This window comes from Chionomys nivalis, chromosome 4 (genome assembly GCF_950005125.1).
Source record: "Chionomys nivalis chromosome 4, mChiNiv1.1, whole genome shotgun sequence".
Classification (NCBI taxonomy): Eukaryota; Metazoa; Chordata; class Mammalia; order Rodentia; family Cricetidae; genus Chionomys; species Chionomys nivalis.
In genome coordinates, this window is record NC_080089.1 from 25,165,406 (window position 1) to 25,188,820 (window position 23,415).

Genomic DNA, 23,415 nt, shown 5'->3' on the forward strand with positions numbered 1-23,415 from the left:
CCATGCTGGTCTTGAACTCACAGAGATCTGTAGTAGGAGCTGTGGGCTGCGTTCCTGCCACCCGGCCTCTGGCCGCCTGGCTAGCTTATGCCCCGAAATAACAACACACAAACTGTATTCATTTAAACACTGCTTGGCCCATTAGCTCTAGCTTCTTAATGGCTAATTCTTACATCTTGATTACCCATTTCTATTAATGTGTGTAGCACCCCAAGGTGTGCTTACTGGGAAGATTCTAGCCTACGTCAATCCTGGATCGGTGCTTCATCGCGTCTGCCCTGGACAAGAGCGGCATCGTGTCTGAACTTACTTCTTCCTCCCAGCATTGTGCTCTGTTTACTCCGCCTACCTATGTTCTAACCTATCAGGGCCAAGCAGTTTCTTTATTAATTAACCAATGACCTTCCTCCATCAGAGATCGACTTGTCTCTCCCTCCTGAGTGCTGGAATTAAAGGTGTGTGTCACCACTGCTTGGCAGTAGACATGTATGAAATTATTAAAGAATAAATAAAAACATTGTTAAAGAGCTTACCAACAGTGCACTGGGAAATGATAAATGCATGTTTGCATGCAATTTTTGAACTTGTAAGGAATTTAATCACATATAATTTGCACAACCAAATGAAGGCACAGCCTTGTGAGCAATTGAACTTTTAAAATGATGAGAAACAGCTGGGCTGCTCTGTCTTCCTAATTCTTTCATATTTTGGTGGTATTAGAGTCACACTTGAACTATTAGAAGTTCAGTACCAAGCTCTCCCTTCTTCTACAACCACAAAAATGCATGGAATATGGACATGTTTGTAAGAGCCACTCTTTAACTATGACAGGTTCAGTAGCTAGGCTCTCCTCCACTACAACCACAAGCTTTATTTCTTATATCAAAAGCAAAATATCACACAACATGGTCCCTTTCTTCCCTTTTGTAATGATAATGTATGCTCTGTGCAATTGTATGTGGAAGTATGTAATTTTTCTTTGGATTTTACAGGGGTTACACTTCAGAGATTGTCTCAAGTCTTGGACTTTTGAACAGTGTTGAGACTGAGAGAGACTATGGTTACTTCTGAAACTAGAATAAATGTATTTTGCATTATGATGTGGTTACAAGTTCATGTGGAAGAGGAATGTGGTCGTTTGAATGAGAAGGGCCACATAGGCTCATATATTTGAAAGGTTAGTTGCCACAGGTGAAACATTGGTAAATTAAGAGGTGTGGACTTGTTGGAGGAGATATCACTGGGGGTGGGTTTTAAGGTTGGTTTAAAAACCAGCATTATCACCAGTTAACATTTGCATCTTCACTGTCACTGTCTGTCTGTCTGTCTATTTGTCTCTCTGTCTGCCTGCCTATCTGCTTGCTTATCTGCCTGCCTATGTATGTATGTATGTATGTATGTATGTATGTATGTATGTATGTATTTATGTGTATATATATAACTATCTATTTATCTATGTATATCTATCTATCATCTATCTATCATCTATCTATCTATCTATCTATCATCTATATCTATCTATCTTCTCTCTCCTCCCTCTCCCCTCCATCTGCCTCATGCCTGTGGATCAGGATGTAGCTCTTGACTACCATTTCAGAACTGTGTCTGACTGCTGCTGCCATGATACCCACCATGATAGCCATGGATGTACCCTCTAAAACCTTAAGCCTCAATAAACTGTGTTGTCTATAAGATGCTTTGGTCATGGAACTCTTTTTTTTCTCTTTTCTTTTAAAGAATAAGAGGTTTTACCAAACGTGAAGCTTATGGTATTGGGAGTCAAAGCATGTGTCTCTCCCTGTGTAGAGTGCACAAAATCTGACCCTGAATGAGTGATTGATTCTTCTGTGAATCCTGGAGAGATCTCAGAATTTTAAATGCATCCACCATTCTTAATGCTTTTACATTGGTGTCCAAGAGCATTATAGTCCATCTGGAATGATGATTTGTGTTCATGAGGATCAAAGGAACTCCATAGAAGAAGTTTAGCCATCAAGAAAGAATGCCAGTAACCTATTCGTGCACTCTTCCCTGGAAAAACTGTTTTACACACTCTCAGTCGTCATTAGTTACCTATAACTATTGTTTAGTGAGGATAGCTTGTGATATTTCTCCTGTTGACCTTGGCATGGCCATTGTTGTCCTTGTTCAACCCATTTTCAGCTGTCAAGTTAGTGAGACTGCATGGCTTTAGCTTCTGACATTTCTAGGAGACACAGTCTCATAGCAAACTCCCTGATCCCCTGTCTCTTACAATCTTTCCACCCACATTTTTGCAATGTTCCCTGATCCTTAGGTGTGGGAATTCTTTTCTGCATGTATCCATTGGAACTGGACCCCACACCATGCTCTTTTATTGGCTGTGGTTTTCTATAAAACCAAACGGTCAGTCCTAAAGCACGCATATATGGAACATTATGCAAACTGAGAAGACTATACATAGAGATCTGTCTGTATACGTATCTGTATATATATGTGTAGATACATATATGCAGCAACAATTATGAAAAAAGGGTCAGGAGTTTGGGAGAGCTAGGAGTAGTATATAGGAGTAATTGAGGGGAAGAAAGAAAAATAAATGATACACTACAGTACCAAGAAGAAAAAGAAATAAGAGCACAGAGGTTCACAATTTCTTAATTAATCCTAAATTTATTGCTTACCCATCTTTAGTACTTTGTATGTGTGTATGTGTGTATTTTTATTGCAGACATATGTACATATGTATAGGTGCCTATGTAGAGAGGTTGAGGACATGGGTCAACACTGAGTGTCTTCTTGGGTCATTTTACACCTTGTGGATTGAGATAGGTAGGGTGTTTCACTGAATCTGCATCTTGCTGATTGGATTGACTGGCTGGTCAATGGCCCCACGGATCTGCCTGCCTCTCTGTCCCACTAGCACTTGGATTTCAAGTATGTTCAGTCAGCCCCAGCGTTTCATGTCACTTCTGGGAAATTGAACTTAGATCCTCAAGCCTGTGTGACAAGCACTTTGGGGCCCACGTTATCATCCCTATCCCTCCAGCATTCTTCTGAGTTGGGCATATGCAGTATAAAGGACTTCCGAACAAGATGATAATATTTCCAAATTCTGGGCTTTCTCTCTCCCTATAATTTTCTGATGGAAATGTATTTTTCAGACTCACAAATTCATGAAGTCACCTCACCTGTTGATATACTTTTGTCAGAACTGCAGAACAATGAGCTTGCTGCTTAGCACCAGATATGGGGGCTGAAATATATTCTCCATCTTCCCCAGAAGACGGTGACACACTTCCATAGGTGACTGGGTCCGCTCGTCTTTGGAGTTTATGGGGTTCCTAAAGCTCATTCATTATGCTTCCAGAGTTAAGTATTTAGCTCTCATGAGTTCAGAGTTCAGATCTTGTCTACAATGAAATAAGAAAAATAAAAAACTGTCTCTGATATCAGTTGAGTAGCTCAGAACCAGAATGAGGCAACTAAGACACTTCTTCTCAATAGAATGTGGAATACCTTCTCATGTCTAAAATTTGTGACCCTATACCATGTTGTACGAGAGATTCCCCCCCACCCTTTGGAGATACAATACTTACATGCCTACTTTCTCCAGAAAGGACACCAATCAAAGACTAAAATATTTTTGCACCACAGCCCAGCTTGGGGAATGAATGAGTTTTATTACTGTTGCTAACAGTAGAGGGGCAAGGGGTCACCTTTGGGACAGGAATGACATAAAGGCAGCTGCATCTCTGAAAAGCCTACCCTAGCATGGTGACAGTTCACAGCAACTGTGACCTTGAACTTCACACACCTGCAAGCAGCTTGACCTGTGCAAGTCTTTCCTTTTCAGAGCTCTGCAGGTGGGAATTTCCTCCCCTGCAGTCCTTTACTGATCCTTCTAGAAGTCAGGGAGGGGCTTTCCAGACATGAGGGGTCTCCTGAGCTTCCTGCCCCTCCTGATAGGATTATGACAAGTCTGAGAAAAGCGCTCAATAATAAGCAGGGATCAGCAGGTAAAGTTGTTGAAAAGCCCATAGGAAACACAATGTTGATGGTATATGCACTAAACCTCTAAGTCTGAATAGAGGTCATGGATTTACGGGGGGGGGGGAATCTAAATTCCCACACTTTGCCCCAAGCACAGAACCCAGTTTGTTCATATCTAATTGTGTTGGGCTTTAGGTCAGGATTTCTCTGGTGAGGCGAGTCTCTTAGGGAAATGTCTGTGGGAACTCTGAGATGTCTGTATGCTGGGATTCTGTGCAGGGGTGGGCACAGGTCTGGAGCAGTGTCAAGTCTCCATGAGATCTCTGTACTGACTCAGAAGACTGAGACATGCCTGGGTGACTGTGAGTTAATGTAAGGCTGGGACTTGGGAAGATATCTCTCTGTCTCTCTATGTCTCTTTCTCTATCTGTCTCTCTGTCTCTCTGTCTCTCTCTCTCTCTCTCTCTCTCTCTGGCATTCTCTGTGACAGAACTCCTGAGTCAGGTGGAAGTTTCTCATCTTCTGAGTGGACAGTTCTGGACAACATGTAAAATCTGCAGAGGGTTTCTGTGATGTGAGATTCTTGCTCAGGCCACAGCAGGCACAGCAGGCACAGCAGCCCTTCCCCTCTCACAGTAGTGAGAAGCACCATATTGACACTGTCTCTGACTTTCCAGCTAACAGAGTTCATGTCCCAGGCAGGATTTCTCACACAGGAGGTGATTTTACAACATAGGGGATATTGATGGACACACATCCTGTTCCTCACCCCTTTGCCTTCCTCCTGTCTGGGAATCAGGGTGCCAGGCTACAAGCTTGAATTGTGAAACCTCCTTCATACTCAAAAAGGCATGAGGAGAACTCCTATGTCTGCAGTAGGAGCCCTCTCTTCAGTGCCCTCCCCCAACACCACTATGCTCTCTCTGCTGTGGACCCTTAACTCTCCTCAGAGCCTCCATCAGGCATTGTCTGCCTGCCCATGGCATGGATCTCTCCTTTAATAAACTCCATGCCCCAAGCAGTCCTTCTCAGTGTCCCTCTTGAGTCATGGGGCTGCATGGGGCCCAGATGACAATCTGCCTGCCTTCTCCCCTGGTGACTGTGTATGACGTTTCAACAGGTTTTTCCATGGTATCTCTCTGGGAGACCTCTCGATAATCTGTGTGGAACTCCAAAGGATGATGCCAGGTCTCTGGAAGTCTGCATGACCTTTGTGTGTTATGAGAGGTCTGGGGGTCTTATGGTCATCCATCTGAGGATTCTGTGTGATGTCTGGAAGGCTGGGTGATATCTCTGTGAGGGAGTGCTATGTGGCACCCAGATGTTGTCGAGTGACAACTATACCTTAGAAAGTTTCTGAGGTATCCCTTAGTATCTCTATCAAAAGTCTCTTGGAAAACTCTGTGCAGCTTCTGAGGTTTGTGACTTGTACATATTGTAAATTGTATCAACTTTCAGAGTTTCTTTGGGGTTTTTTATCAGGGCTTCAGTATCTTTGTAGGGTATTTCTGTGTTAGTGTTTCTGAGTCTGTGGCCGATGTATCTCTGTGAGGGTATTCATAGAGCCCTGCGTATGGATTTCTGTGGGAATGCCATTGGATGGCTGGGTGGGCTTCTGGGGATCTATACGGAGATGCCAATGACAATTTCCATGGAAGTATCTTGATGCATCTCTGTGGACTTCCCCCAGGGCCCGCACAGATCTTATTAATCACCACTGTCTCCGACTCTGCAGTGTCTGCTGACAACTCCTGAAATCTGCCTGGATGTGCGGGTGGGTCTGTGAAGATGTTTGGAACTGTAGAACGTCAGCGGGAACACAGCCAGGGACTAATGTGTGTGGTTTCTGTGTTGGGGAAGTCTGTGAAAGTGTCTGTTTGCAGCTTTAGGGTTCTCGATCTGTGAATTTCTGTCAGGGATTCTGTAGCAACCTCCTTCTGTGGAGATCTTTGTGGAAGTCTCTATGGAGATCTGTGGGATAATGCTTTTGTACTCTGTAAAGATTTTCCACTTGTATATTGGTTTAATAAAACATTGATTGTCCAGTAGCCAGGCAGAAAGTATGGGTGGAGTAACCAGAGTAAGAATTCTGGGAAGAGGAAAGGTAGAGACACAGTCATCTCCAGAAGCAGAGGAAGCAAGATGAGAATGCCTTACTGAAAAAAGTTACCAAGACACATGGCTAAACATAGATAAGAAGTATGGGTTAAGTTGTAAGACCTAGTTAGAAATAAGCTAATAGGCCAGACAGTTTATAAGCCTCTGTGTTTCTTTGGGACTGAACAGCTATACAACTGGGCAGGACAGAAAATTCTGTCTACAATGGAGATCTTTGGGGATCTTTGTGTTTTGAAGCATGAAGGTCTGGGAGTAAATTTCTGGAGTCCTGGGATGTTTCTCAGTGTGGACCTATATTAGGGATTTTGTAGAGATCTCTTTGGGATATGTCAGTCAGAATTATTGTTGAGGTCTCTGTGAGATTCTCTAAGCCCAGAGCATATCCATTATAGCTGACAGGACTGACAGTGACAGCCCCATTCTTGCTGCCTCGTTTCTTGGCATTACTATCTCTAGCTCTTGTATTGGGAGGAAACCTAAGACAAACTCCAAAGTTTTTGCTGGACCCAAATGTGATCCTGGGTTCCTGAGAGGACCCAGTAGTACCAATCTCAGGGTCCTTTCTTCACTCTGTCTTCTGATTCAACTGTAAAGGCTTCACTCATTGAAAGGGGCTATGTAAGAAAAGGCCTATGTTTCCCATATCCACTTCTAAAAAGCTGCTGAGTATAACTGTAGACTCTTGAGAAATGATAGAGATTTTCTTATATATGGTGTGGTGCCATGAATGAATAAAGAAATTGCTTTGGACCCATAGTAGGGCAAAACTTAGGTAGGCGTGGAAAACTAAACTGAATGCTGGTAGAAAGATGAGTGGAGTCAGAGATAAGACATGTAGACTGGCCAGAAATGGATGTTGGAACTTTAGCTGGTAAGCCACAGCTATGTGGTCATACACAGATTAATAGAAATGGGTTAAATTAATATATATGAGTTAGCCCATAAGTAGCTAGACCTAATGGGACAATCAATGATTTAATTAACACAGTTTCTATCTGATCATCTTGGGGCTAAGCATCCAGGAACCTACAAGTGGCTCTCTCCTCCACAGAAAAGTGTGCTGGAACAGGCCCCATGTCCATGTACTCTACCTTGGTGTGACCTTCTGGAACAAACTTTTCTACCTGGGAATGCGTGATGCTTCTGGAAATGTTGTCTGGCTGCCTTCTGTGCGGAACATTGGAGACCTCCCTGGGAATTGGCTGCTCTTGTGTTCAGGTACCTTCACTGGATTCCTATAAAAAAAAGAGCTTGCTGCACAGAAACCTGGAAAGGTAGTTGAATGATGTGCATAAATGGACCCTTTTTGGGTGGCCCAGAGATCTAAAGAGTACCTTCACTTTAGAAAAGTCTCGGATACTGTGTGAACCAGCACTATGAGGTGGCCTGTTCTGCTGGACTCATAGGAAGGCAAGGGCTGGAGCCTAAAATGACTTGCTGTGCGACCACAGTGCATCCCCTCAACCCTTTTCAGGTGTCTTCCTTTCCCTGGGGTGTAATGCTGGCACAACATGTGCATGCAAAAGCATCAGGGAGTGAGGAAAATTTGGAATTCTTAATTTCTGGCCTTTCACTAGCTCGTCTCTAGAGTTGAGATGTAAGAACATGCAGATTCCTAGACGTGCTGTTGGGAAGCTAATCTTCCATCCTTGCAGCATTTGTCTCGAGTCCTTTAAAGTTAAAGGGCTCCTCCAGTCCATGGTGAAGAGCCTGGACTGAGGCTAAGTTGCTTCCCTCAGACCCCGATGTCAGCAGTCTGTACTTTAAGGGCAGTACATGCAGGCAAACTTCTAGGGTGTTCTCACATTACGTGGTCTCTTGCCTTGGCTCTAACCTTTTCTACCACCTCCCTGGGCTCATCGTGCCCACAGTCAGATGGCTACTGTATGTACAGTGGATTAGAAGGAAAAATAAATGAACAGGGGTCATTGGAGCCTCAGAAACCACTCTGAAGCTGCCACCCTCATGAAAAGTTGTCTCTTGCATGCTGGACACCATGTTGGCATTGTGGGCAGACATAGGACAGGGTGACTCTGCTTTGCCATCTAGGATGATCTGGGAGTGTCTAGAGAACTCAACGTAAGGTTAGCAGTCTCCAATGAGGTGAGTAGGGGGTCCCTAAGATCCGTAGGTCATTTGTTTCTTGGTAGGATATCCAGAGGTCATGATTCTCCTGCTTTGAACTCAAGAGTGCCCCCTTATCGTCCACATGACTGTGCCTACTTTGTGCCTTGGGTAGACACCGGTCTGGCTCTCTGGTGCCTCTGTCCACATCTTCTTCACAAAGCTAGGGAGAAACACATGGTGAGCTGACCCTAAGGGTGGGGTCTTACTTGGTTGACTTAGCACACACACACACACACGCACACACACACACACACACACACCCTAAAAACTTTTGTTTCCATAATTACAGTATAACTGACTCTGACTCCTGTGATGGAGTTAGGAGACTGTTCTGTCCCCTCTTCCGGGAGCCACATCCTCTCCTGGAGCAGTACTCTAAGGGGGACCGGTACAGACATTTCTCTGTGGCCTAGCATGCAGATACAACTTCAAGATAAAACATACTCAGAGGAAGTAATGTGTAAAAGTTTATTTTACCTTGGGGAAAGCATTTGGTTTCTAGGTAATATATTTCGGTAGAGACAGTGCCTTGGACAGTGGACAGGCATCCTTGGGACCTGTGGAACATGGGCTCTGTGCTGACAGGGGCTGGATACCTGGGCCTGCTTGTTTCCACAGGGCATCCCTTTGTCCCGGGCAGGTTTGCTCTGTAAGTTGTGGTTTGCTTGTCGAACTGTGCTGTTTCCTTGGTTTTTCTTTGATTCTGCTATTGGAATCCTTTGGTGGGATCCAGGCCTACCCACAGGATTTGGGGATACATAGCTATTGTGAACCTCCAATTTCTTCTTTAGGCTCTGTCCAACACTAGTCATGAAGTTCTGTCCTTCAGCTTTTTCAGCGACAGGCATGAAGAGTTTGCCTGTGACTGATGGTTGACTTTGGGTCATTGGTGGTAAACCCTTGCATTTTTGCTTGGAGGTTTCTTTCTCTTTGTATTTGGGAGTAAAAATCGACTGCACAAAGCTTTTTACTCTGTCCCCGAACTTTTCATTAGTTGACCTGTGGCCTTGGCCAGACTTGGTACCTTTAACTTGTATGTCCTGCTTTGGATTTCTAGAAGTATCTTTTTTGTTATTTGTAACAGAGATGTGGCTATACTGTTGTTCCTCTGGTTTGGAATTCTTGGGGACAGGGTACTTGTCCTTGAAGGGTGAGTTGATTTCAGTGGACACAACCTTAAACTTGGCCTGGGAGGCCCTGGAAACCAGGATCTCTGCAGCAAGCAGAACCTCGGGGACCCAGTCTTGGCAGTACTCGCCAATGGCACACTCCTGCAGGCCAATGCCAGCAGTTGAACAGTATGGTGTGCTCTGGCCCGAGTCTTCTGAATCCTGGGAAAAGCTTTCAGAAGGGGATGATAGAGTCCCGCTGGTCTCCAGATATTCATTGAGTTCAATATTACTCAACTCTACAGTTTCCAAGGGGATTATCCAGTAATAGGGCTCTTCCTCCTCTGTCTCCACCAGCTCCTTGATATTCCTGCTATTTGAGGACTGGGAAGGCACACTGAACTCCCGAACAGATGTCACATTGTCCTCCTGAGTGACTGTAGGGGCCTCAAGTGGCCCAAAGTTGGTACCAGGAGGAGCCGCCTCTCTCACGTATTCTACCTGGAGAACAGAAGGACACTTCTGTGCGGATTGAGATTCCACAGTGGAAGTTTTTGTGCCTTCCTTTTCTGGGTCCTTCTGGAAGGGTTCTCCCAGGGCACCGGCCATATGGATAATGGAGTTGTCTCTAGATTCCCAGGGCAGAGAGGCATTAGAGGGCTGTGGAAAGGGCAAAGTTGTAGTTGCCTTCAAGTTTAGAACACGTTTGGCCTTGAGGACTCTGAGTGGCAGCCTCCATCTGTGCCTCACCAGGCGTCTTGTAATATGTGCTTCTAACACCTTCTGAATGCCCGGATCTACGATGAAAGTCTCTTTATTAGTTTTCTTGCAAGTGTTTGACTCATGGAAGGATGGTTTTTTCTGAGTTACCACAGTTGGCTTTGAGATTTCACAACAGGTTTGCTTGGGCAACAAAGTGTCCTTTGTTTGTCTCCACTCATCATTTCTCAGGGTGCCGTCTAGCTCTTCCTTTCCTGGTCCCACTGGGGAAACACTTGGCACATCACTTCTCGGGTGTCTATTGTGGGAAGTTTCCTCCTCGGTTTCACAGATGGTCTCAAGAACTTCTAGGCTCCTGGAGAGAGGTTTTTTCAGAGCTCTTCGCAGACATTTTGTCAGATAGTGGTGTGGGTTCCTCCATGGTTGGAATATCTCTGGACCATTTGATGAGACACTCTGTGGATGCTGACTACTTTCATTTGCCAGTGTTGAGGGGCATGAAGTCCCGTGATTCACTTGTGTCTGATCCAGGTCCAGAGATAGCTCGGCTTTGTGAGGCCATTGACCTTGTTGTTGCTTGAATGCCTTTTTAAAATCTTTTTCCATCTGCTGCAAGAGTTCAGCACTAATGAATTCCCCCTGTGAGTCCCAACTATTGGAAGTGTGTTGATGAAATGCTTCATATGATTTTTTGACCATGAATGGTAAATCACTCACACTTTCTCGGCGTTTCTTTATAAAGTGGCACTCTAGGTGTTCAACAGCAGGTGGGACAATAACATGGGTTCCTGAAGGTGTAGGACAAGGAGCCCCATCATCCCTAATTGGAGCTGAATCGCATGGTAGCTTTGAGAGAGGGGATGGGTCCCGGGCCTGGGTTTGGATTCTAGCCTCTGGTGGAGATCGGGAGCAGGAAAACTTTGGAGTCATAGGTTGGGATTTGACTGAGTGATGAAGCAAGGGCTGTGGAGAACAGAGCTTTGAAGGGTGGTTTGTCTGATCTTGTAAGGGGCTGTAAGCAGAGCTTCCATTGAACAAGATGGAGGGGCGATGGAGTGAAGCCCCTGCCATGCTGACAGTGGCGACAAGGGACTCACTGTGGAGTATGGGGTGCCCCCAGAAAAGCTGGTTATATGTCTCCTTTAAATGGTTGCCTAAGATCATCTGTTGAGCCAAAAACTGCTCAGATTTGCAGTTTTTCCTCCAGAAGAGGCGTGAGGTTATGTCGTCTTGCTTGCTTCTCCAGGAGTGCAGCAAGCATAGGTCAGATCTTTCTTTTTCTTTTTCCTTTCGAAATTTTAGTTGGACTCTTTTGCTTGTTAGAGCTTCCAGCATATCCTGCATGTCACGGTTGATGGAAGAGGGCTCCCCAGCCTCTATCATACAGTCTGTGGGGCCTGTCCTGAACGAGGGCTCGTGGATGGTGAGCAAAAGATCCTCTTGCAAGGACTCATCACGTGTTAGGTTTGAGTTGTATGATGTTGTGGAAGCTACCTGGTATCTGAAAGGTTCTGAGATATGCCTTCTTATGTGGTCAAGGACTGGAGTGGTTGAGGTAGGCCTGCTTAAGTGGTCAAGGCCTGGGTTAGTAAAGGTAGGCCTGCTTAAGTGGTCAAGGCCTGAGGTGGTTGAGGTAGGCCTGCTTACGTGGTCAAGGTCTAAGCTGGTTGAAGTAGACCTGCTAGAGTTTTTAAGACCTGGGGTGGTTGAGGTAGGCCTCCTTAGGGGGTTAAGCCCTGGTGTGGTTGGTATGGGAGAAGACAAACCTTTCAGAGGTGTGCTCTGTGAGGTCGCCAGTATTTTCCACTCAAACTCAGGAGCTGCCATGCTGGGATCTGGCATGGGTGGAAGAAAACCCACAGGATCCAGAGGATGAGATGGGTAGGGAGGTGCCCATTGTTGTGGTGGTGAATGGCGTCTTCCAGTTGTCAAAGACTTTGGTGGCCAAGAGGCACTCACAGACAACTGTGGCTCAATTGATGAAGACTTCATCAGGACAGGATACAAGGGCTTAGAATCTTGAAGCAACAGGTGTTCATTGCGAGGAGCAGAAGAAGTCTCTAGGGACGAATTGGTGGCCACAGACTCCTCTGTGGGCTGCCTAGTTGGCAGGTGGGCTTTGGCAGCATCTGGTTTGAATGCTTCACCTGAGGCATCTTGTCCTAAGTCCTGGTAAATGCTGCTGGTATTGACAAGCCTCTCCTGCATGCTGTAAGAGACAGGAGATGTGATAACAGCCAGGACCTCATGGGGCCAAGATGTGGGGCAAGATGAATAAGGAAGGACAATCCCAACCCATCACAACAAATGTTCCACACTCTGCTCTTTTACAAGTCATTGTGCTCTTAACCTCCAGGGCTGTACTCATATCCCACCCATCCAGAGGGCCCCTATTTCCAGGATAACTCATGCCATAGTCAGGAGTGATCACATATCAGTCAATAGGGGTGAGCCAGAGAGAACTGGACATGGCTCACCTGTGTGGAAGTAAACCCAGTACCTTGTCCTCCTTAGTTTTCTTCCTACTGCCTCTGTAAGCTAGAAATGGAGACTGAGTTATTGGTGGGTATAGGAGGGACCCAGTATCTTACCAGAGACTGAGTGAACTGTGCCTTCTGTAGAAATGAAAAGTTAAACAGGAACTCGGTCATCCATGAGCAGGGCCGTGTGCCCTAATGCATAGAGAGCAATGTGCATGTTGGGTAGGACAATGCCATGAACCAGGCACATCCACTTCTACTGACCTCCATAGCTGTCATCATCTCCCTGTGCAGGGGAGGGGCAGGACCAGTGCTCTGAAAGAGGAAAATGTCTCGGAGGCAAGCAACCAGATTACCTCCAAATCAGAGAGCCTGGTGCCACTTCATCCCATGGCCCCACTTCCTCCCACACCTTCCCTCCTCAGGCAGTACCAGTCCTGGCTGTCCATAGCTTCATTCTGAGCACAGAACCTGGGAAATGTCTTCAATTCTGGGTTCCTGCCCAGGAGCTGCCTCTAGAGGGTCCTGCAACTCATTAGTGTAATCACAGGCAGAGGGGCTGAAGTCGCCTGGCTAGGGGAAGGAAGTAGCCTACCTTTTACGGTCCTGATTTTCTTCCTGACTTTGCTGGTCTCATTCTTCACCACCTGACAGAGAGAGAAAGCACCTGTGGCCCCATTCATGGATCTATAATGTGGGCAAACGTGTTGTTTTTCTCTCGGAAAACTCAAATGGGAGCTGTGAGATCTACCATGGATATCATTGATCAAAATTCTGCTAAGGAACCAGAGGCTCAGCTCTGAACTACTACCTGCAGCCTCTTCCTGATGTCCTGCAGGGGTCTTTGCCCCCTTCATATCAGCTAGATCAGCCCTATAAGCATGTATGTTAGAGGGGGACATAGAAACCATTGCTTGGAACCTTTCCTTTCTCAGAGGTCCCTAACCAACCAAGGAACACCGCCCCCGACCACTGAGTCACAAGGCCTCTCCCAGGTATGATGGTCTGAGAGCAGACACGTTGTAGCCCACCCTTCCCTCTGCCCTACCCGCCAGTTCTCAAGAGGATGGGGTCCAGCTCATGGCTGAGATCCCCTGTCAGTCACCTCCCAATTTGATTTGGAAAGGGAAGTCTTGAGAGAAAAGAAACTGTTCTTCCTTTCTTTGGGCCTAAGGCATACTTACCTTCTTGGTGGTGGTGTTTTCAGCTGGTCGAGGTGAAGGGGAGTCAAGGGGGAGGAGGGGTAATATTAGGAGGAAGAGCCCCAGTCCACACAGAAAGGCAAAGATCATGTCCATTGCCCAAGTGGTGGAGCTGGGGGTCAGCCATGAAGGATCAACGCTTTCCAGAAGAGAGAGAAAATTCTCCATCTGAATCGCAGTGCTGCTCTCAGGCAACTGAACTCTGAGAGTTCTCTCTGGGAGTTGGCAGCTGGGCCAGGCATGCATCACAGAGCTGCTGTCTCCCTGTCACAAAGGGCTCCTAAGTGTGGGGGAGGGGCTTGGAGGAGCTGACCAAACAATCACTCTCTGTCCTTTAGGCTTCACATGGGCTCCATCCTCCACAGACTTTTGTGTCTGTTTCTAATTCCATCTGCTCACTTTATCAGAAATAAAGTCTTGCCCATTTTCTCTTACTCTCCTACCCCCAGAGAGAGGCTTGTCCATGTTCTGTGGGCTTTGGGACCTCCAAGCCTCCTTAGGTGACATACTTCCTCCAAAAGGCCCCACCTCTTAATCTCTTCCAAAGTTCTGCCAGCTGGAGACCAAGCACTCAAATACATGAGCCTACACCCACCACAGTCCATTCTCTGGCCCTCCATAGGCTTGTAGCGATATCATAAACAGAATTCACTTCATCAAAGTTCAAAAGTCTTTCATATTCTCAACACTATTCAAAGTCTAAAATCTCTTCTGAGACTCAAGTCAATCTCTTAACTGTAACTTAACATAATGTAAAACTCATATTGCCTTTCAACATACAATGTCACAGAAAACATATTTCCATTTCTAAGAAAGGAAAAGGGTGTTGTGAGGAAATACTGGACAAAAGTAAGACCAGAACACAGCAGGGCAAACTCCAAACTCGCCCCCCCCATGTCTGATATCAAAGGGCCCTTCAGCTCTCCAGTCCTCTCAGCCTGTTGACTGCAGCTCACTCCTTCTCTTGAGATGCTTCCACTCCCTGTCAGCAGCTTTCCTTGATAGGGATCCATGGCTCTGGCATCTCCAACATCTTGGGGTATCCAAGGTTTCTAGGCTTCACCTTCATAGCTTCACGTATAGGCCTCTCTAGGCCTCCACTGACATATGCTGGTCTCAGCAGTTTTCCTTAAGCACAAGGGATGATCCCACAACCCCTTACTTATGTTTCCTTCGTGATTCTAACTCCCGTACCACATGGCTAATAGCCAAGCTCTGCTGCCTGCTTATCATGATGCTTGGAATCAGGACTCTTCTTGAATTGTATTGGCTTAAGCTTTGGTTTGTTGTTGCTCTTAAGTACAAGACACTCCTTAAGGCCTTTTCCTCTTAACAGTTGCAGGATTAACTGGCTAGGGTCTTGCCCTGAGGGGACCCCTCCCTTTACTCCCTTATTCTTTATCTCTTTCAGCACCAATCAAGGCTCCACCATTGCATTTCTTGGGCTGTTTGTCCCCTACAACTGTGCACTTGTATTTCCTTGTGCCCTGCTTGATCTTTTTTCATTGTAGATGTGCATAACAATGACTAATCTCTAATAACCACACAGCAGAGACAGTAGTAAACTGTCGTGAAATCTTCTTTGCCTATTAAAATCTATTAAATTAGTCCACACCTTTCTAATTTAGCTTCAGGCAGACTTTTTGGACAAGGACAGAGAGTTCCCACATTTTTTTTTGCCAAAATATCACAAGAAATATCTCTAGCCTGTTGCTAATATCATTCTCCTCTGGAGCTAAACATCTGGGCCTCTATAGTTAACATTGGTCTCAGCACTACTGTCTTCCAAGCACCTACTAGGACTTCCCTTAAAGCCTTGATTTTAGGATCTGGCCACTTTCGTAGTTCAAAGTCTCAAATTCTTCCACATTCCTCTAAAAAACCAGCATGGTCAGGGCTGTAGCAGCAATTTCCCACTTCTGGGACCAACTACTGTCTTAGTGTCTTTTCTATTGCTATTAAGAGACATCATGACCAAGTCAACTTCTAGAGGAGTTTATTGAGGCTTACAGTTTTAGGTGACCATCATAGTGGGAAGCAGGGCAACAGGCAGGCAAGCATGGTGCTAAATTGGTAGCTGAGAGGTCACAGCTGATCAAAATCATGAGGCAGAGGGGTGTGGCACAGTGGGAGTGGTGTGAACTTTTGAAATTACCAAATCCATCCCCAATAACATACCTTCTCCAACAAGGCCCACCTCCTAGCCCTTTCCAAACAGGTGTACCAACTGGGGAAAAAGAATTCTAATACATGAGCTTATCAAGACAGGTCTCATTCAACCCATTACAACAGTGAAATTTTTTACACTGAGTCTACATCGCAAGTAGTGAAGAGCTGGCATCATTATAATGTTGAGCCTTCTTCTCAGTGTGAACATGAAGGAGTTTCCTCTGACATTATCAGTTTGAAAATTCTTTTTTATTCCTAAAAAAGTTGGTTGATATGAGTGCCAAGATGCAGGCCTTAGAAAAATTTACTAGAGAAAACAATGTCATTTAACTGATAAGTTGCAAGCCTTAAGGGACATTCAGACAAAGACAGAGGTGAACCAACCAAAGTATTACACTATAAAATTAAAGGGGAATACCATAAAGTTTTCAAAGAATTGAACTTAATTTATCCAGTCACCTCACAGGAACTGTCACATGGCAGATACCCCCAAGGCTATGTAAACACTGATTGAACTGTGGAAAATTAGATTTGAGGAGATTTGAAGAAGCAGTAGTCTCATATGGTATGCATTCACCATTTGTGAAGTAGGTGTTCAATTCATGGTCAACCAGTAATAGAATTGTCTGAAAACATTGGAAAGACTTAGTTACAGCAGTGTTGGAGCCTAGTCCTTAACTGCAGTGGAGGACCTGGTGGAAAGATGACGCTAGGCCCATTGAACAACAAGGTGGGACTAGAGGTTTTGAAATCTCCCAAGACCAACTTCTTGGGGAAGGTGATTATGATGATGTACAAAGACAGTCTCTATATGATGACCACACCTTGGCTTTATGCCATGCAACAGCATTGAATACTTGGGACAAAATAGAAGAAGTCAGAGAACTGAGTCATTTACTAAAGTTATGCAGTGCCCAAAAGAAACCTTCAGTGGTTTGTTTATTTATTTATTTATTTATTTATTTATTTATTTATTTATTTATTTTTTACAAAGATTGACTTCAGCTATAAATGGAATGATAACAAATTCAGAAGCTAGACAGATAATAATTGAATCTCTGGTTTTTGAAAATACTGATTCACAATCCAAAAAGATAATTAGGCCTAGAAGAAAAGATCAGCACCCATAGAGCAATGGTTCTAAAATACAGGCAGTATTGAATCTTATAACCCTGATGGTGCTTGGATAGTAGAGGTGATTTCCAGAGGCTTGGAGAAAAATCAAAATGTCAGGTGTTTTAATTGTGGCAAACAGCATAACCTAAAAAGGAATTGTAGACAGGTCATTTCTAGAAAGAATATTTCTTCTAGGAATAATCAAAACTGAAATCCCTTGCCTAATGGAGTATGCAAAATGTGTGTCAAAGGCCAACATTGGACTAATGAATGCAGATCAACAAGGCACAGACAAGGTGACTTTTGCCATTGGGAAACACCTTGTGGGGGCCTCTTGCAGGCCCTTATGCCAAATTTAATTCAGTCATTCCCTGTCACCATGGGGGAAACTCCTTCCCAGAGCAATTAAAGAACCTAAGGTTTATTGAAAAAAAAAAAAAAAAAAAACAACAACAAAAAAAACCGTAGTGCTCTGAATGATAGAATAGCTTTAGAAGATAAAACAAAAAAAGTTTCAGGAGAAACAAGAACAAGATAGGTCGTTGGATTAGGAGATGTGATAGTCCAAGAAACAGCATGACCATTCAATCTAAGCTGACTAACAAATAATTTTCATTTGATCGGATATAAGTTGCCAAAATGTAACGTCCCCAATGTTAGGGTTGGGGCAGGGTTTTGTTTTTGGTTTTTCAGGAGAATTAAGACATCCAGCTATGGAATCTGAAGACCACTGAACAAATGGGATGAATCATTCAGAGAAAATGTCCCAAGAAAAAGACTAAATTAACCTATTGGTATATCACATTTCCAACAGGATAATATTTCATAAATATTTCCAAATGTTTGTTTCTGCTAATCTCTACAGACATATAATGCAAATAGCCTTTTTGTAATTCCAGTTCAATTAAAAATTAAAGCTGGTTTCAGGGTTGGAGTATGACTCTCCCCTCTAAGCCCAAGCAGCTTGTTATAGGAAAATTCAAGATCTCTGGCTCATGGCAGAAGAGTCACCTGATATGGGATAGAAGAAAAACCAAAATTAACAGACTATTTTACTGCCACTAATCTCATTGTTATTTGGTTTTATTTTGACCCTTTAAACTTTACATATTATATATATTTAAAACTTTTTGTCATGATACTAAGAGTATAATATATATATATATATATATATTATATATAGAGAGAGTACTAAGTAATTCTTGAAAAGGGCTTCATCTTGTAAAGCCCCTGTCAGCAACAGGGCATGTGAGAAAATCTAGGAATGCAGTGATAGTTTAAGAAAAACTTTTATCTATCTAATAATTAGAACTTTTTATCTGGGGGAGGGGTATAAAGAAACACAGATGCTTTCTGATGATAGCTTCTCTTTTACTTCATCTAAAATAATGCTCTCTGAGAACCTCTCTGTCTTCACATTGTCGCAGTGTTCTCAGCTTCCTAATTAGACCTTTGTAGTTCCTAGTCCTTACAACTTCTGCCTAGTTCTTCCCCTCTCTGCCCTCTACCTTGTAGCGAGCTGCGTGAAGCCACACCTGATGGCAATGTGGAGAGCTGTGTGGAGTCACACCTGATGGTGCTGGCTCCCGCCCTCCACGATCCCGAAAGCGAGTGCTCTCTGTGATAATCAACTCCTATGGCTAAAGCCTGACTTATGCTATTATCACGCAATGACTGTCAGCTGCTTGCATATGCGTGGATCTATGGGCAGTGCCCACCTGGCAATGTGAGGTTGGCAGCCCAGGCCTACTTAAGGGCTGGGAGAGGTTTGCCCGAGAGAGAGAGAGAGAGAAGGAGAGAAAGAGAAGGGGAAAGATTGCTTTGAATAAAGTCCCGGAATAAACTGCAGTGAGAAGAGCTCCAGTGGTCGTGTCATCCTTGCTGGACAAGGAGGGCCGCGACACTACCTAGTTCTTCTTCTCTATTCTTCTTTTTCTCTATCCCCATGTGTATCCATCTTTCTCTGCTACATTGTTGCTGCTGCTCCTGCTGCTTCTGCAGCTTCCACTGCCTCCTCTGCTTTTTCTTTACTCCCTCTTAGCCAAATTCTAGGCAATTTTATGCTAACACAAGATAAGTTACATAGTTTCTCCTAGGCTAGGACTGTCACAATGACCAGCTAGTGAGCAGCCATGGCCTTGCATGTAGCTCTAAATTGATGAGAATTCCCGGACAGTAAACAATTGGCTGAACCTTGAGGTTGGGGAGTACATGCAAAATAAATCTGCTTCACAATCTGACCTTGAATCTGACCTGGGAGAATGGCCTCTTGTATCTGTTTCTAGGAGTAACCAGATATGGTCTTCAGGAGCAACCAGCCTGCTTTGAATCTGCTCTGAAGTCCAAATTAAGCTGTCTGTGTGTCTTTATGACTGAGAATCCTATGTCAGTCTGAGCAATATAAAATATCCTAGTATTATTTCTATTCAACAAAATTGCATAACAAGAAGAATAATCTTTTGACCATCCTCAGCTATATGTGTGCCCAATAGATGGAATATATTCATGAGATAAGCAAGCAGTGAGAATACAAACAAAGCTGTTATTAGGGAAGAAATGAAGTTATTAGGGAAGAGATGAAGTGACTTATGAGCAACTGGTTTCCACAGTCAGTGATCCCACTTCCTTTCCAGGTGGGGCTCCCCACCAGAGAATCAGGCATCTGATGGGTTGCTTTGCTGAACACTAATAGTCACCTGCTGTATACTTCCACAATAGCTCTTAGGGATCTTGCTTCCTGTTCATGATTTCAGGTTTGAGTCTCTATCGTGTAATTAGGAATTAAGTTTTCCTACTCTGGTTGTACATAATAAATTATGGCCCTTTAACCTCTTTGAGATGGGCTACATATGACTTTTTAAATGTCTAAGTTTTCATCAGTGAACTAAGACCATGCCTAGCAGTGGCCTTTGTAAGAGTCTTCAAAAGGAAGATGGGGGTCCCCACAACGATTATTCCACCAGAACTATGGTATTGCCACTAAGTGGACAAACACCACCCAAAGATTGGCTTTGAACTACAAACTGCTCAGACAATTTTAAGTAGGCTAGCTAAGATGTTGGCACCTCGCAGACCACTCTAGCCAAAACTTGGGATAAACTTTGCACTTTCCCATTACACAGAGATTTGACAACAAATGATACCATTAGCTCTCCCAATGCTTGCTAATTATACCAATTCTTTTTTTCAAGATCCCCTAAAAATGCCATCACTCCAGACAGCAGAAGGTAATTTTAGGAATACAATATCCTCACTCCCAAGAGGTAGTGTGGATAGTTTTTTGTCTTTCATTGAAGTATGGATATTTGTCATCATTTAGTGGATTTGGTTACAAGTTGTTATTGGTAATGGTCAGGAAAAAGCTAAACAAAAAAGATTAGATTCAGGGTTTCTGTTCTGAAAAGAAAGGGGATGAAATAGATGATGTGATATAATATATGATATAAATGTAGATTGTTAAATCTACTTTTAAACCAAAAAAGCAGCTACTATTTTTAAAGATTTTACATTGGTATGGATTTTTGTATGTTGATACAAAACTGAGGGTTTTTTTTTTTCATACTGGATATATGTTTCTACTCTTCCTTAAGGCATTTTTGTATATTGATAAATATTTAAGATTATTTTTGTTGTAACATACTGTACAGGGCTAGAGACGTGGCTTAGAGGTTAAGAGCAATGGATGTTTTTCCAGGTGTCCCAAATTTAATTCCCAGCAACCACATGGTTGCTCACAACCATTTGTGATGAGATCTAGTGCCCTCTTCTGGCCTGCAGGCATACATGCAGGCAGAACATTGCATACATAATAAATAATTAAATCTTAAAAAAAAGCCCATTCTATACATACATTTCTACTTTTGTTCAAGTTATTGTACGTATACAGCTCATTTAACAATGTAATGCAAATTTCTAGTCCTTGAATGTTACTATTACTAACTATTTAGGACAATGAAGAAATGCAGGTAAACAGTCACCAATTACAATCAAACTTTTAGTTATATATTAGGTATGTTCTCAAGGTCAAGCAGAGAAGTATTTTAGGTACAGAGGTCATCTTCAAACACTACAGAGATCTACAGAATATGGCATTTAAGATGTTTGGGTAACATTGGTCCTTAAATGATGATGAGACACGTCTACTCCTGGCAGCATCAATGCTTCAGAGAAGATGATGGGCACTGACGAGACTCAACATGTAGCTTACCTTCTCTGTGGCAAAAGTTAGCCACTGGGCAAGAAACTGCCCTTGCCTCAACTGCTGACAGTATGCTCTCCAAACTGGACTAACAGGACACAAAAGAAAATGACTGCTAATCCCAGCAAATTTCTTCACAGACCTCAAAAGAATGGTGCTCAACTTCATATGGAAAAAACCCAGGATAGCCAAAACAATCCTGTACAATAAAGAACTTCTGGAGGTATCACAGTCCCTTACTTCAAACTCTAATACAGAAATACAGTACTGAAAACAGCCTGCATTGGCATAAGAACAGAGAGGCGAACCAAGGAAACTGAATCAAAGACTTGGATATTAATCCACACTCCTGCAAACACTTGATTTTTGGGAAAGAAGCAAAACATATCAAATGGCAAAAAGAAGGCATATTTAATAAATGGTGCTGGAATAACTGGATATCAACATGTAGAAGAATAAAAATATCTATCATCATGCATGAAACTCAAGTCCAAATGGATCAAAGACCTCAACATAAAGCCAGCCACACTGAACCTTACAGAAGAGAAAGTGGGAAGTACACTTGAATGCACTGGCACAGGAGACCACTTCCTTAATATAACCCCAGTAGCACAGACTGAGAGAAACAATTAAAAAAATGGGACCTCCTGAACCTGAAAAGCTTCTGTAAAGCAAAGAACATTGGTGTAGGAGATCCATATATCTTTGCATTGCTTTCATTTGTTAATAAAGAAACTGCTTTGGGCTGGTTGATATGACAGAATTTAGGTAGGCAGGGAAGATGTAACTGAATTCTTGGAGGAAGAATTCAGATTCAGAGAGATGCCATGAATCTTCCACTTGAGACAGATGCCAGTTATGTGGCAATATACAGGTTAATAGAAATGGGTTAAACTAAGTTGTAAGAGTTAGCCAATAAGAAGTTAGAACTAATGGGCCAAACAGTGTTTTAATTAATATAGTTTCTCTGTGATTATTTCAGTTCTGGACAGCCAGGACGAACAAGCGGGCCCTCCTCCTACAGATTGGCATCCACGTAGCAAACTAAATCCACATAAAACCTGAGAAAGACTGAAAAGGGATTCTAAAAAATACAGAGTTTAATACAGCTATTTGCTGTTTGCTGGTGGCATGCACAGCTCCTTTAGGAGAGATTTTCCTGACTCAGTACCAGCCACAGCAGCAGAAAAAAAGCTATGCTTTTTGAAATGCAGACATCCTGGGCTCCGCTGCCAGTGCAACCTCTGGCTCTTTTGGGAGGGAGAGCTTTTCAATGGGGTTTGTGAGCAGACAGCTTGCTTGATGATGGCATGGACTGGCTGTGTGCCTAGAAGTGGGGCACTGCACGCGGCTCAGTGGCATATGCAGCTCTACCATGCTGGACTGGGCGGGGTAAGCAAGCACTGCCATATTACCCCTAGCAATGAAATGATAGCTTCTGTTACAGTTTTCTCAGAGTTCTGCTTCCAGAACAGCTTTAAAGCTTCAAGGCTGCTGACTGAGATGATCCAGCCTCACAGAAGACTCCAGCCAAGGCTAAACAATCATCCTGACTTTTCTTAAGATTCCCCAACGATTCCAGCATCCCAAGACAACAGGATGTAGGCTAGAGAAAACAATATCCACATTCTCCAAAAAGAGTTATTGATGTTTGTTATCATTTAAGAGGGTTGATAATAAATTGTTGTTGGTCTTAGTTTTTGAAAAAGGCTAAACAAAATGGTTAAATTCAGAGATCTCTTAAAGGAAAAAGAGGGATATGATATACAAATGATAAGGGGAAAGGGCAGGTTACTGAATCTACTTTAATCTAAAAAGTAACTATCAATCTCAAAATACTTTACATTGGTATGGATTTTCATTTATTGACACAAATTTAAAGTTATTTTTTCTATTACATGCATGTTTCTACTTGTGTTTGAGTATTGTGCTTATACAGTTCATTTAAAATATTATGTATAACTAAGAAATACTTGTTAGTAGTTAGTTGTCTATAATAATGAAACTTGTAGTCTTATTAGGTGTGTTTTCAAAGTTAAGCAGATATATATATATATATATATATATAGAGAGAGAGAGAGAGAGAGAGAGAGAGAGAGATGGTTTTCAAACTCTTCAGAGACCTACAGAATATGGCATTTACAATATTTTAATGACATAAAACATTTCTTTTTTTTTTTTTTTTTGGTTTTTCGAGACAGGGT

The 23,415-nt window shown here is 43.3% G+C and overlaps 1 protein-coding gene across 1 annotated transcript in view; it reads right to left on the bottom strand.

Annotated features, from left to right (window-relative positions):
- Positions 1-12,254, bottom strand: part of LOC130872696 (putative spermatogenesis-associated protein 31C1) — a 46,856-nt gene extending 34,602 nt beyond the window's left edge. The window contains exon 1 of the mRNA XM_057766873.1: positions 8,814-12,254. Within this exon, the coding sequence (XP_057622856.1) occupies positions 8,814-12,254 (3,441 nt within the window). The remainder of the gene's footprint in view (positions 1-8,813) is intronic.
- Positions 12,255-23,415: the final 11,161 nt, after the last annotated feature.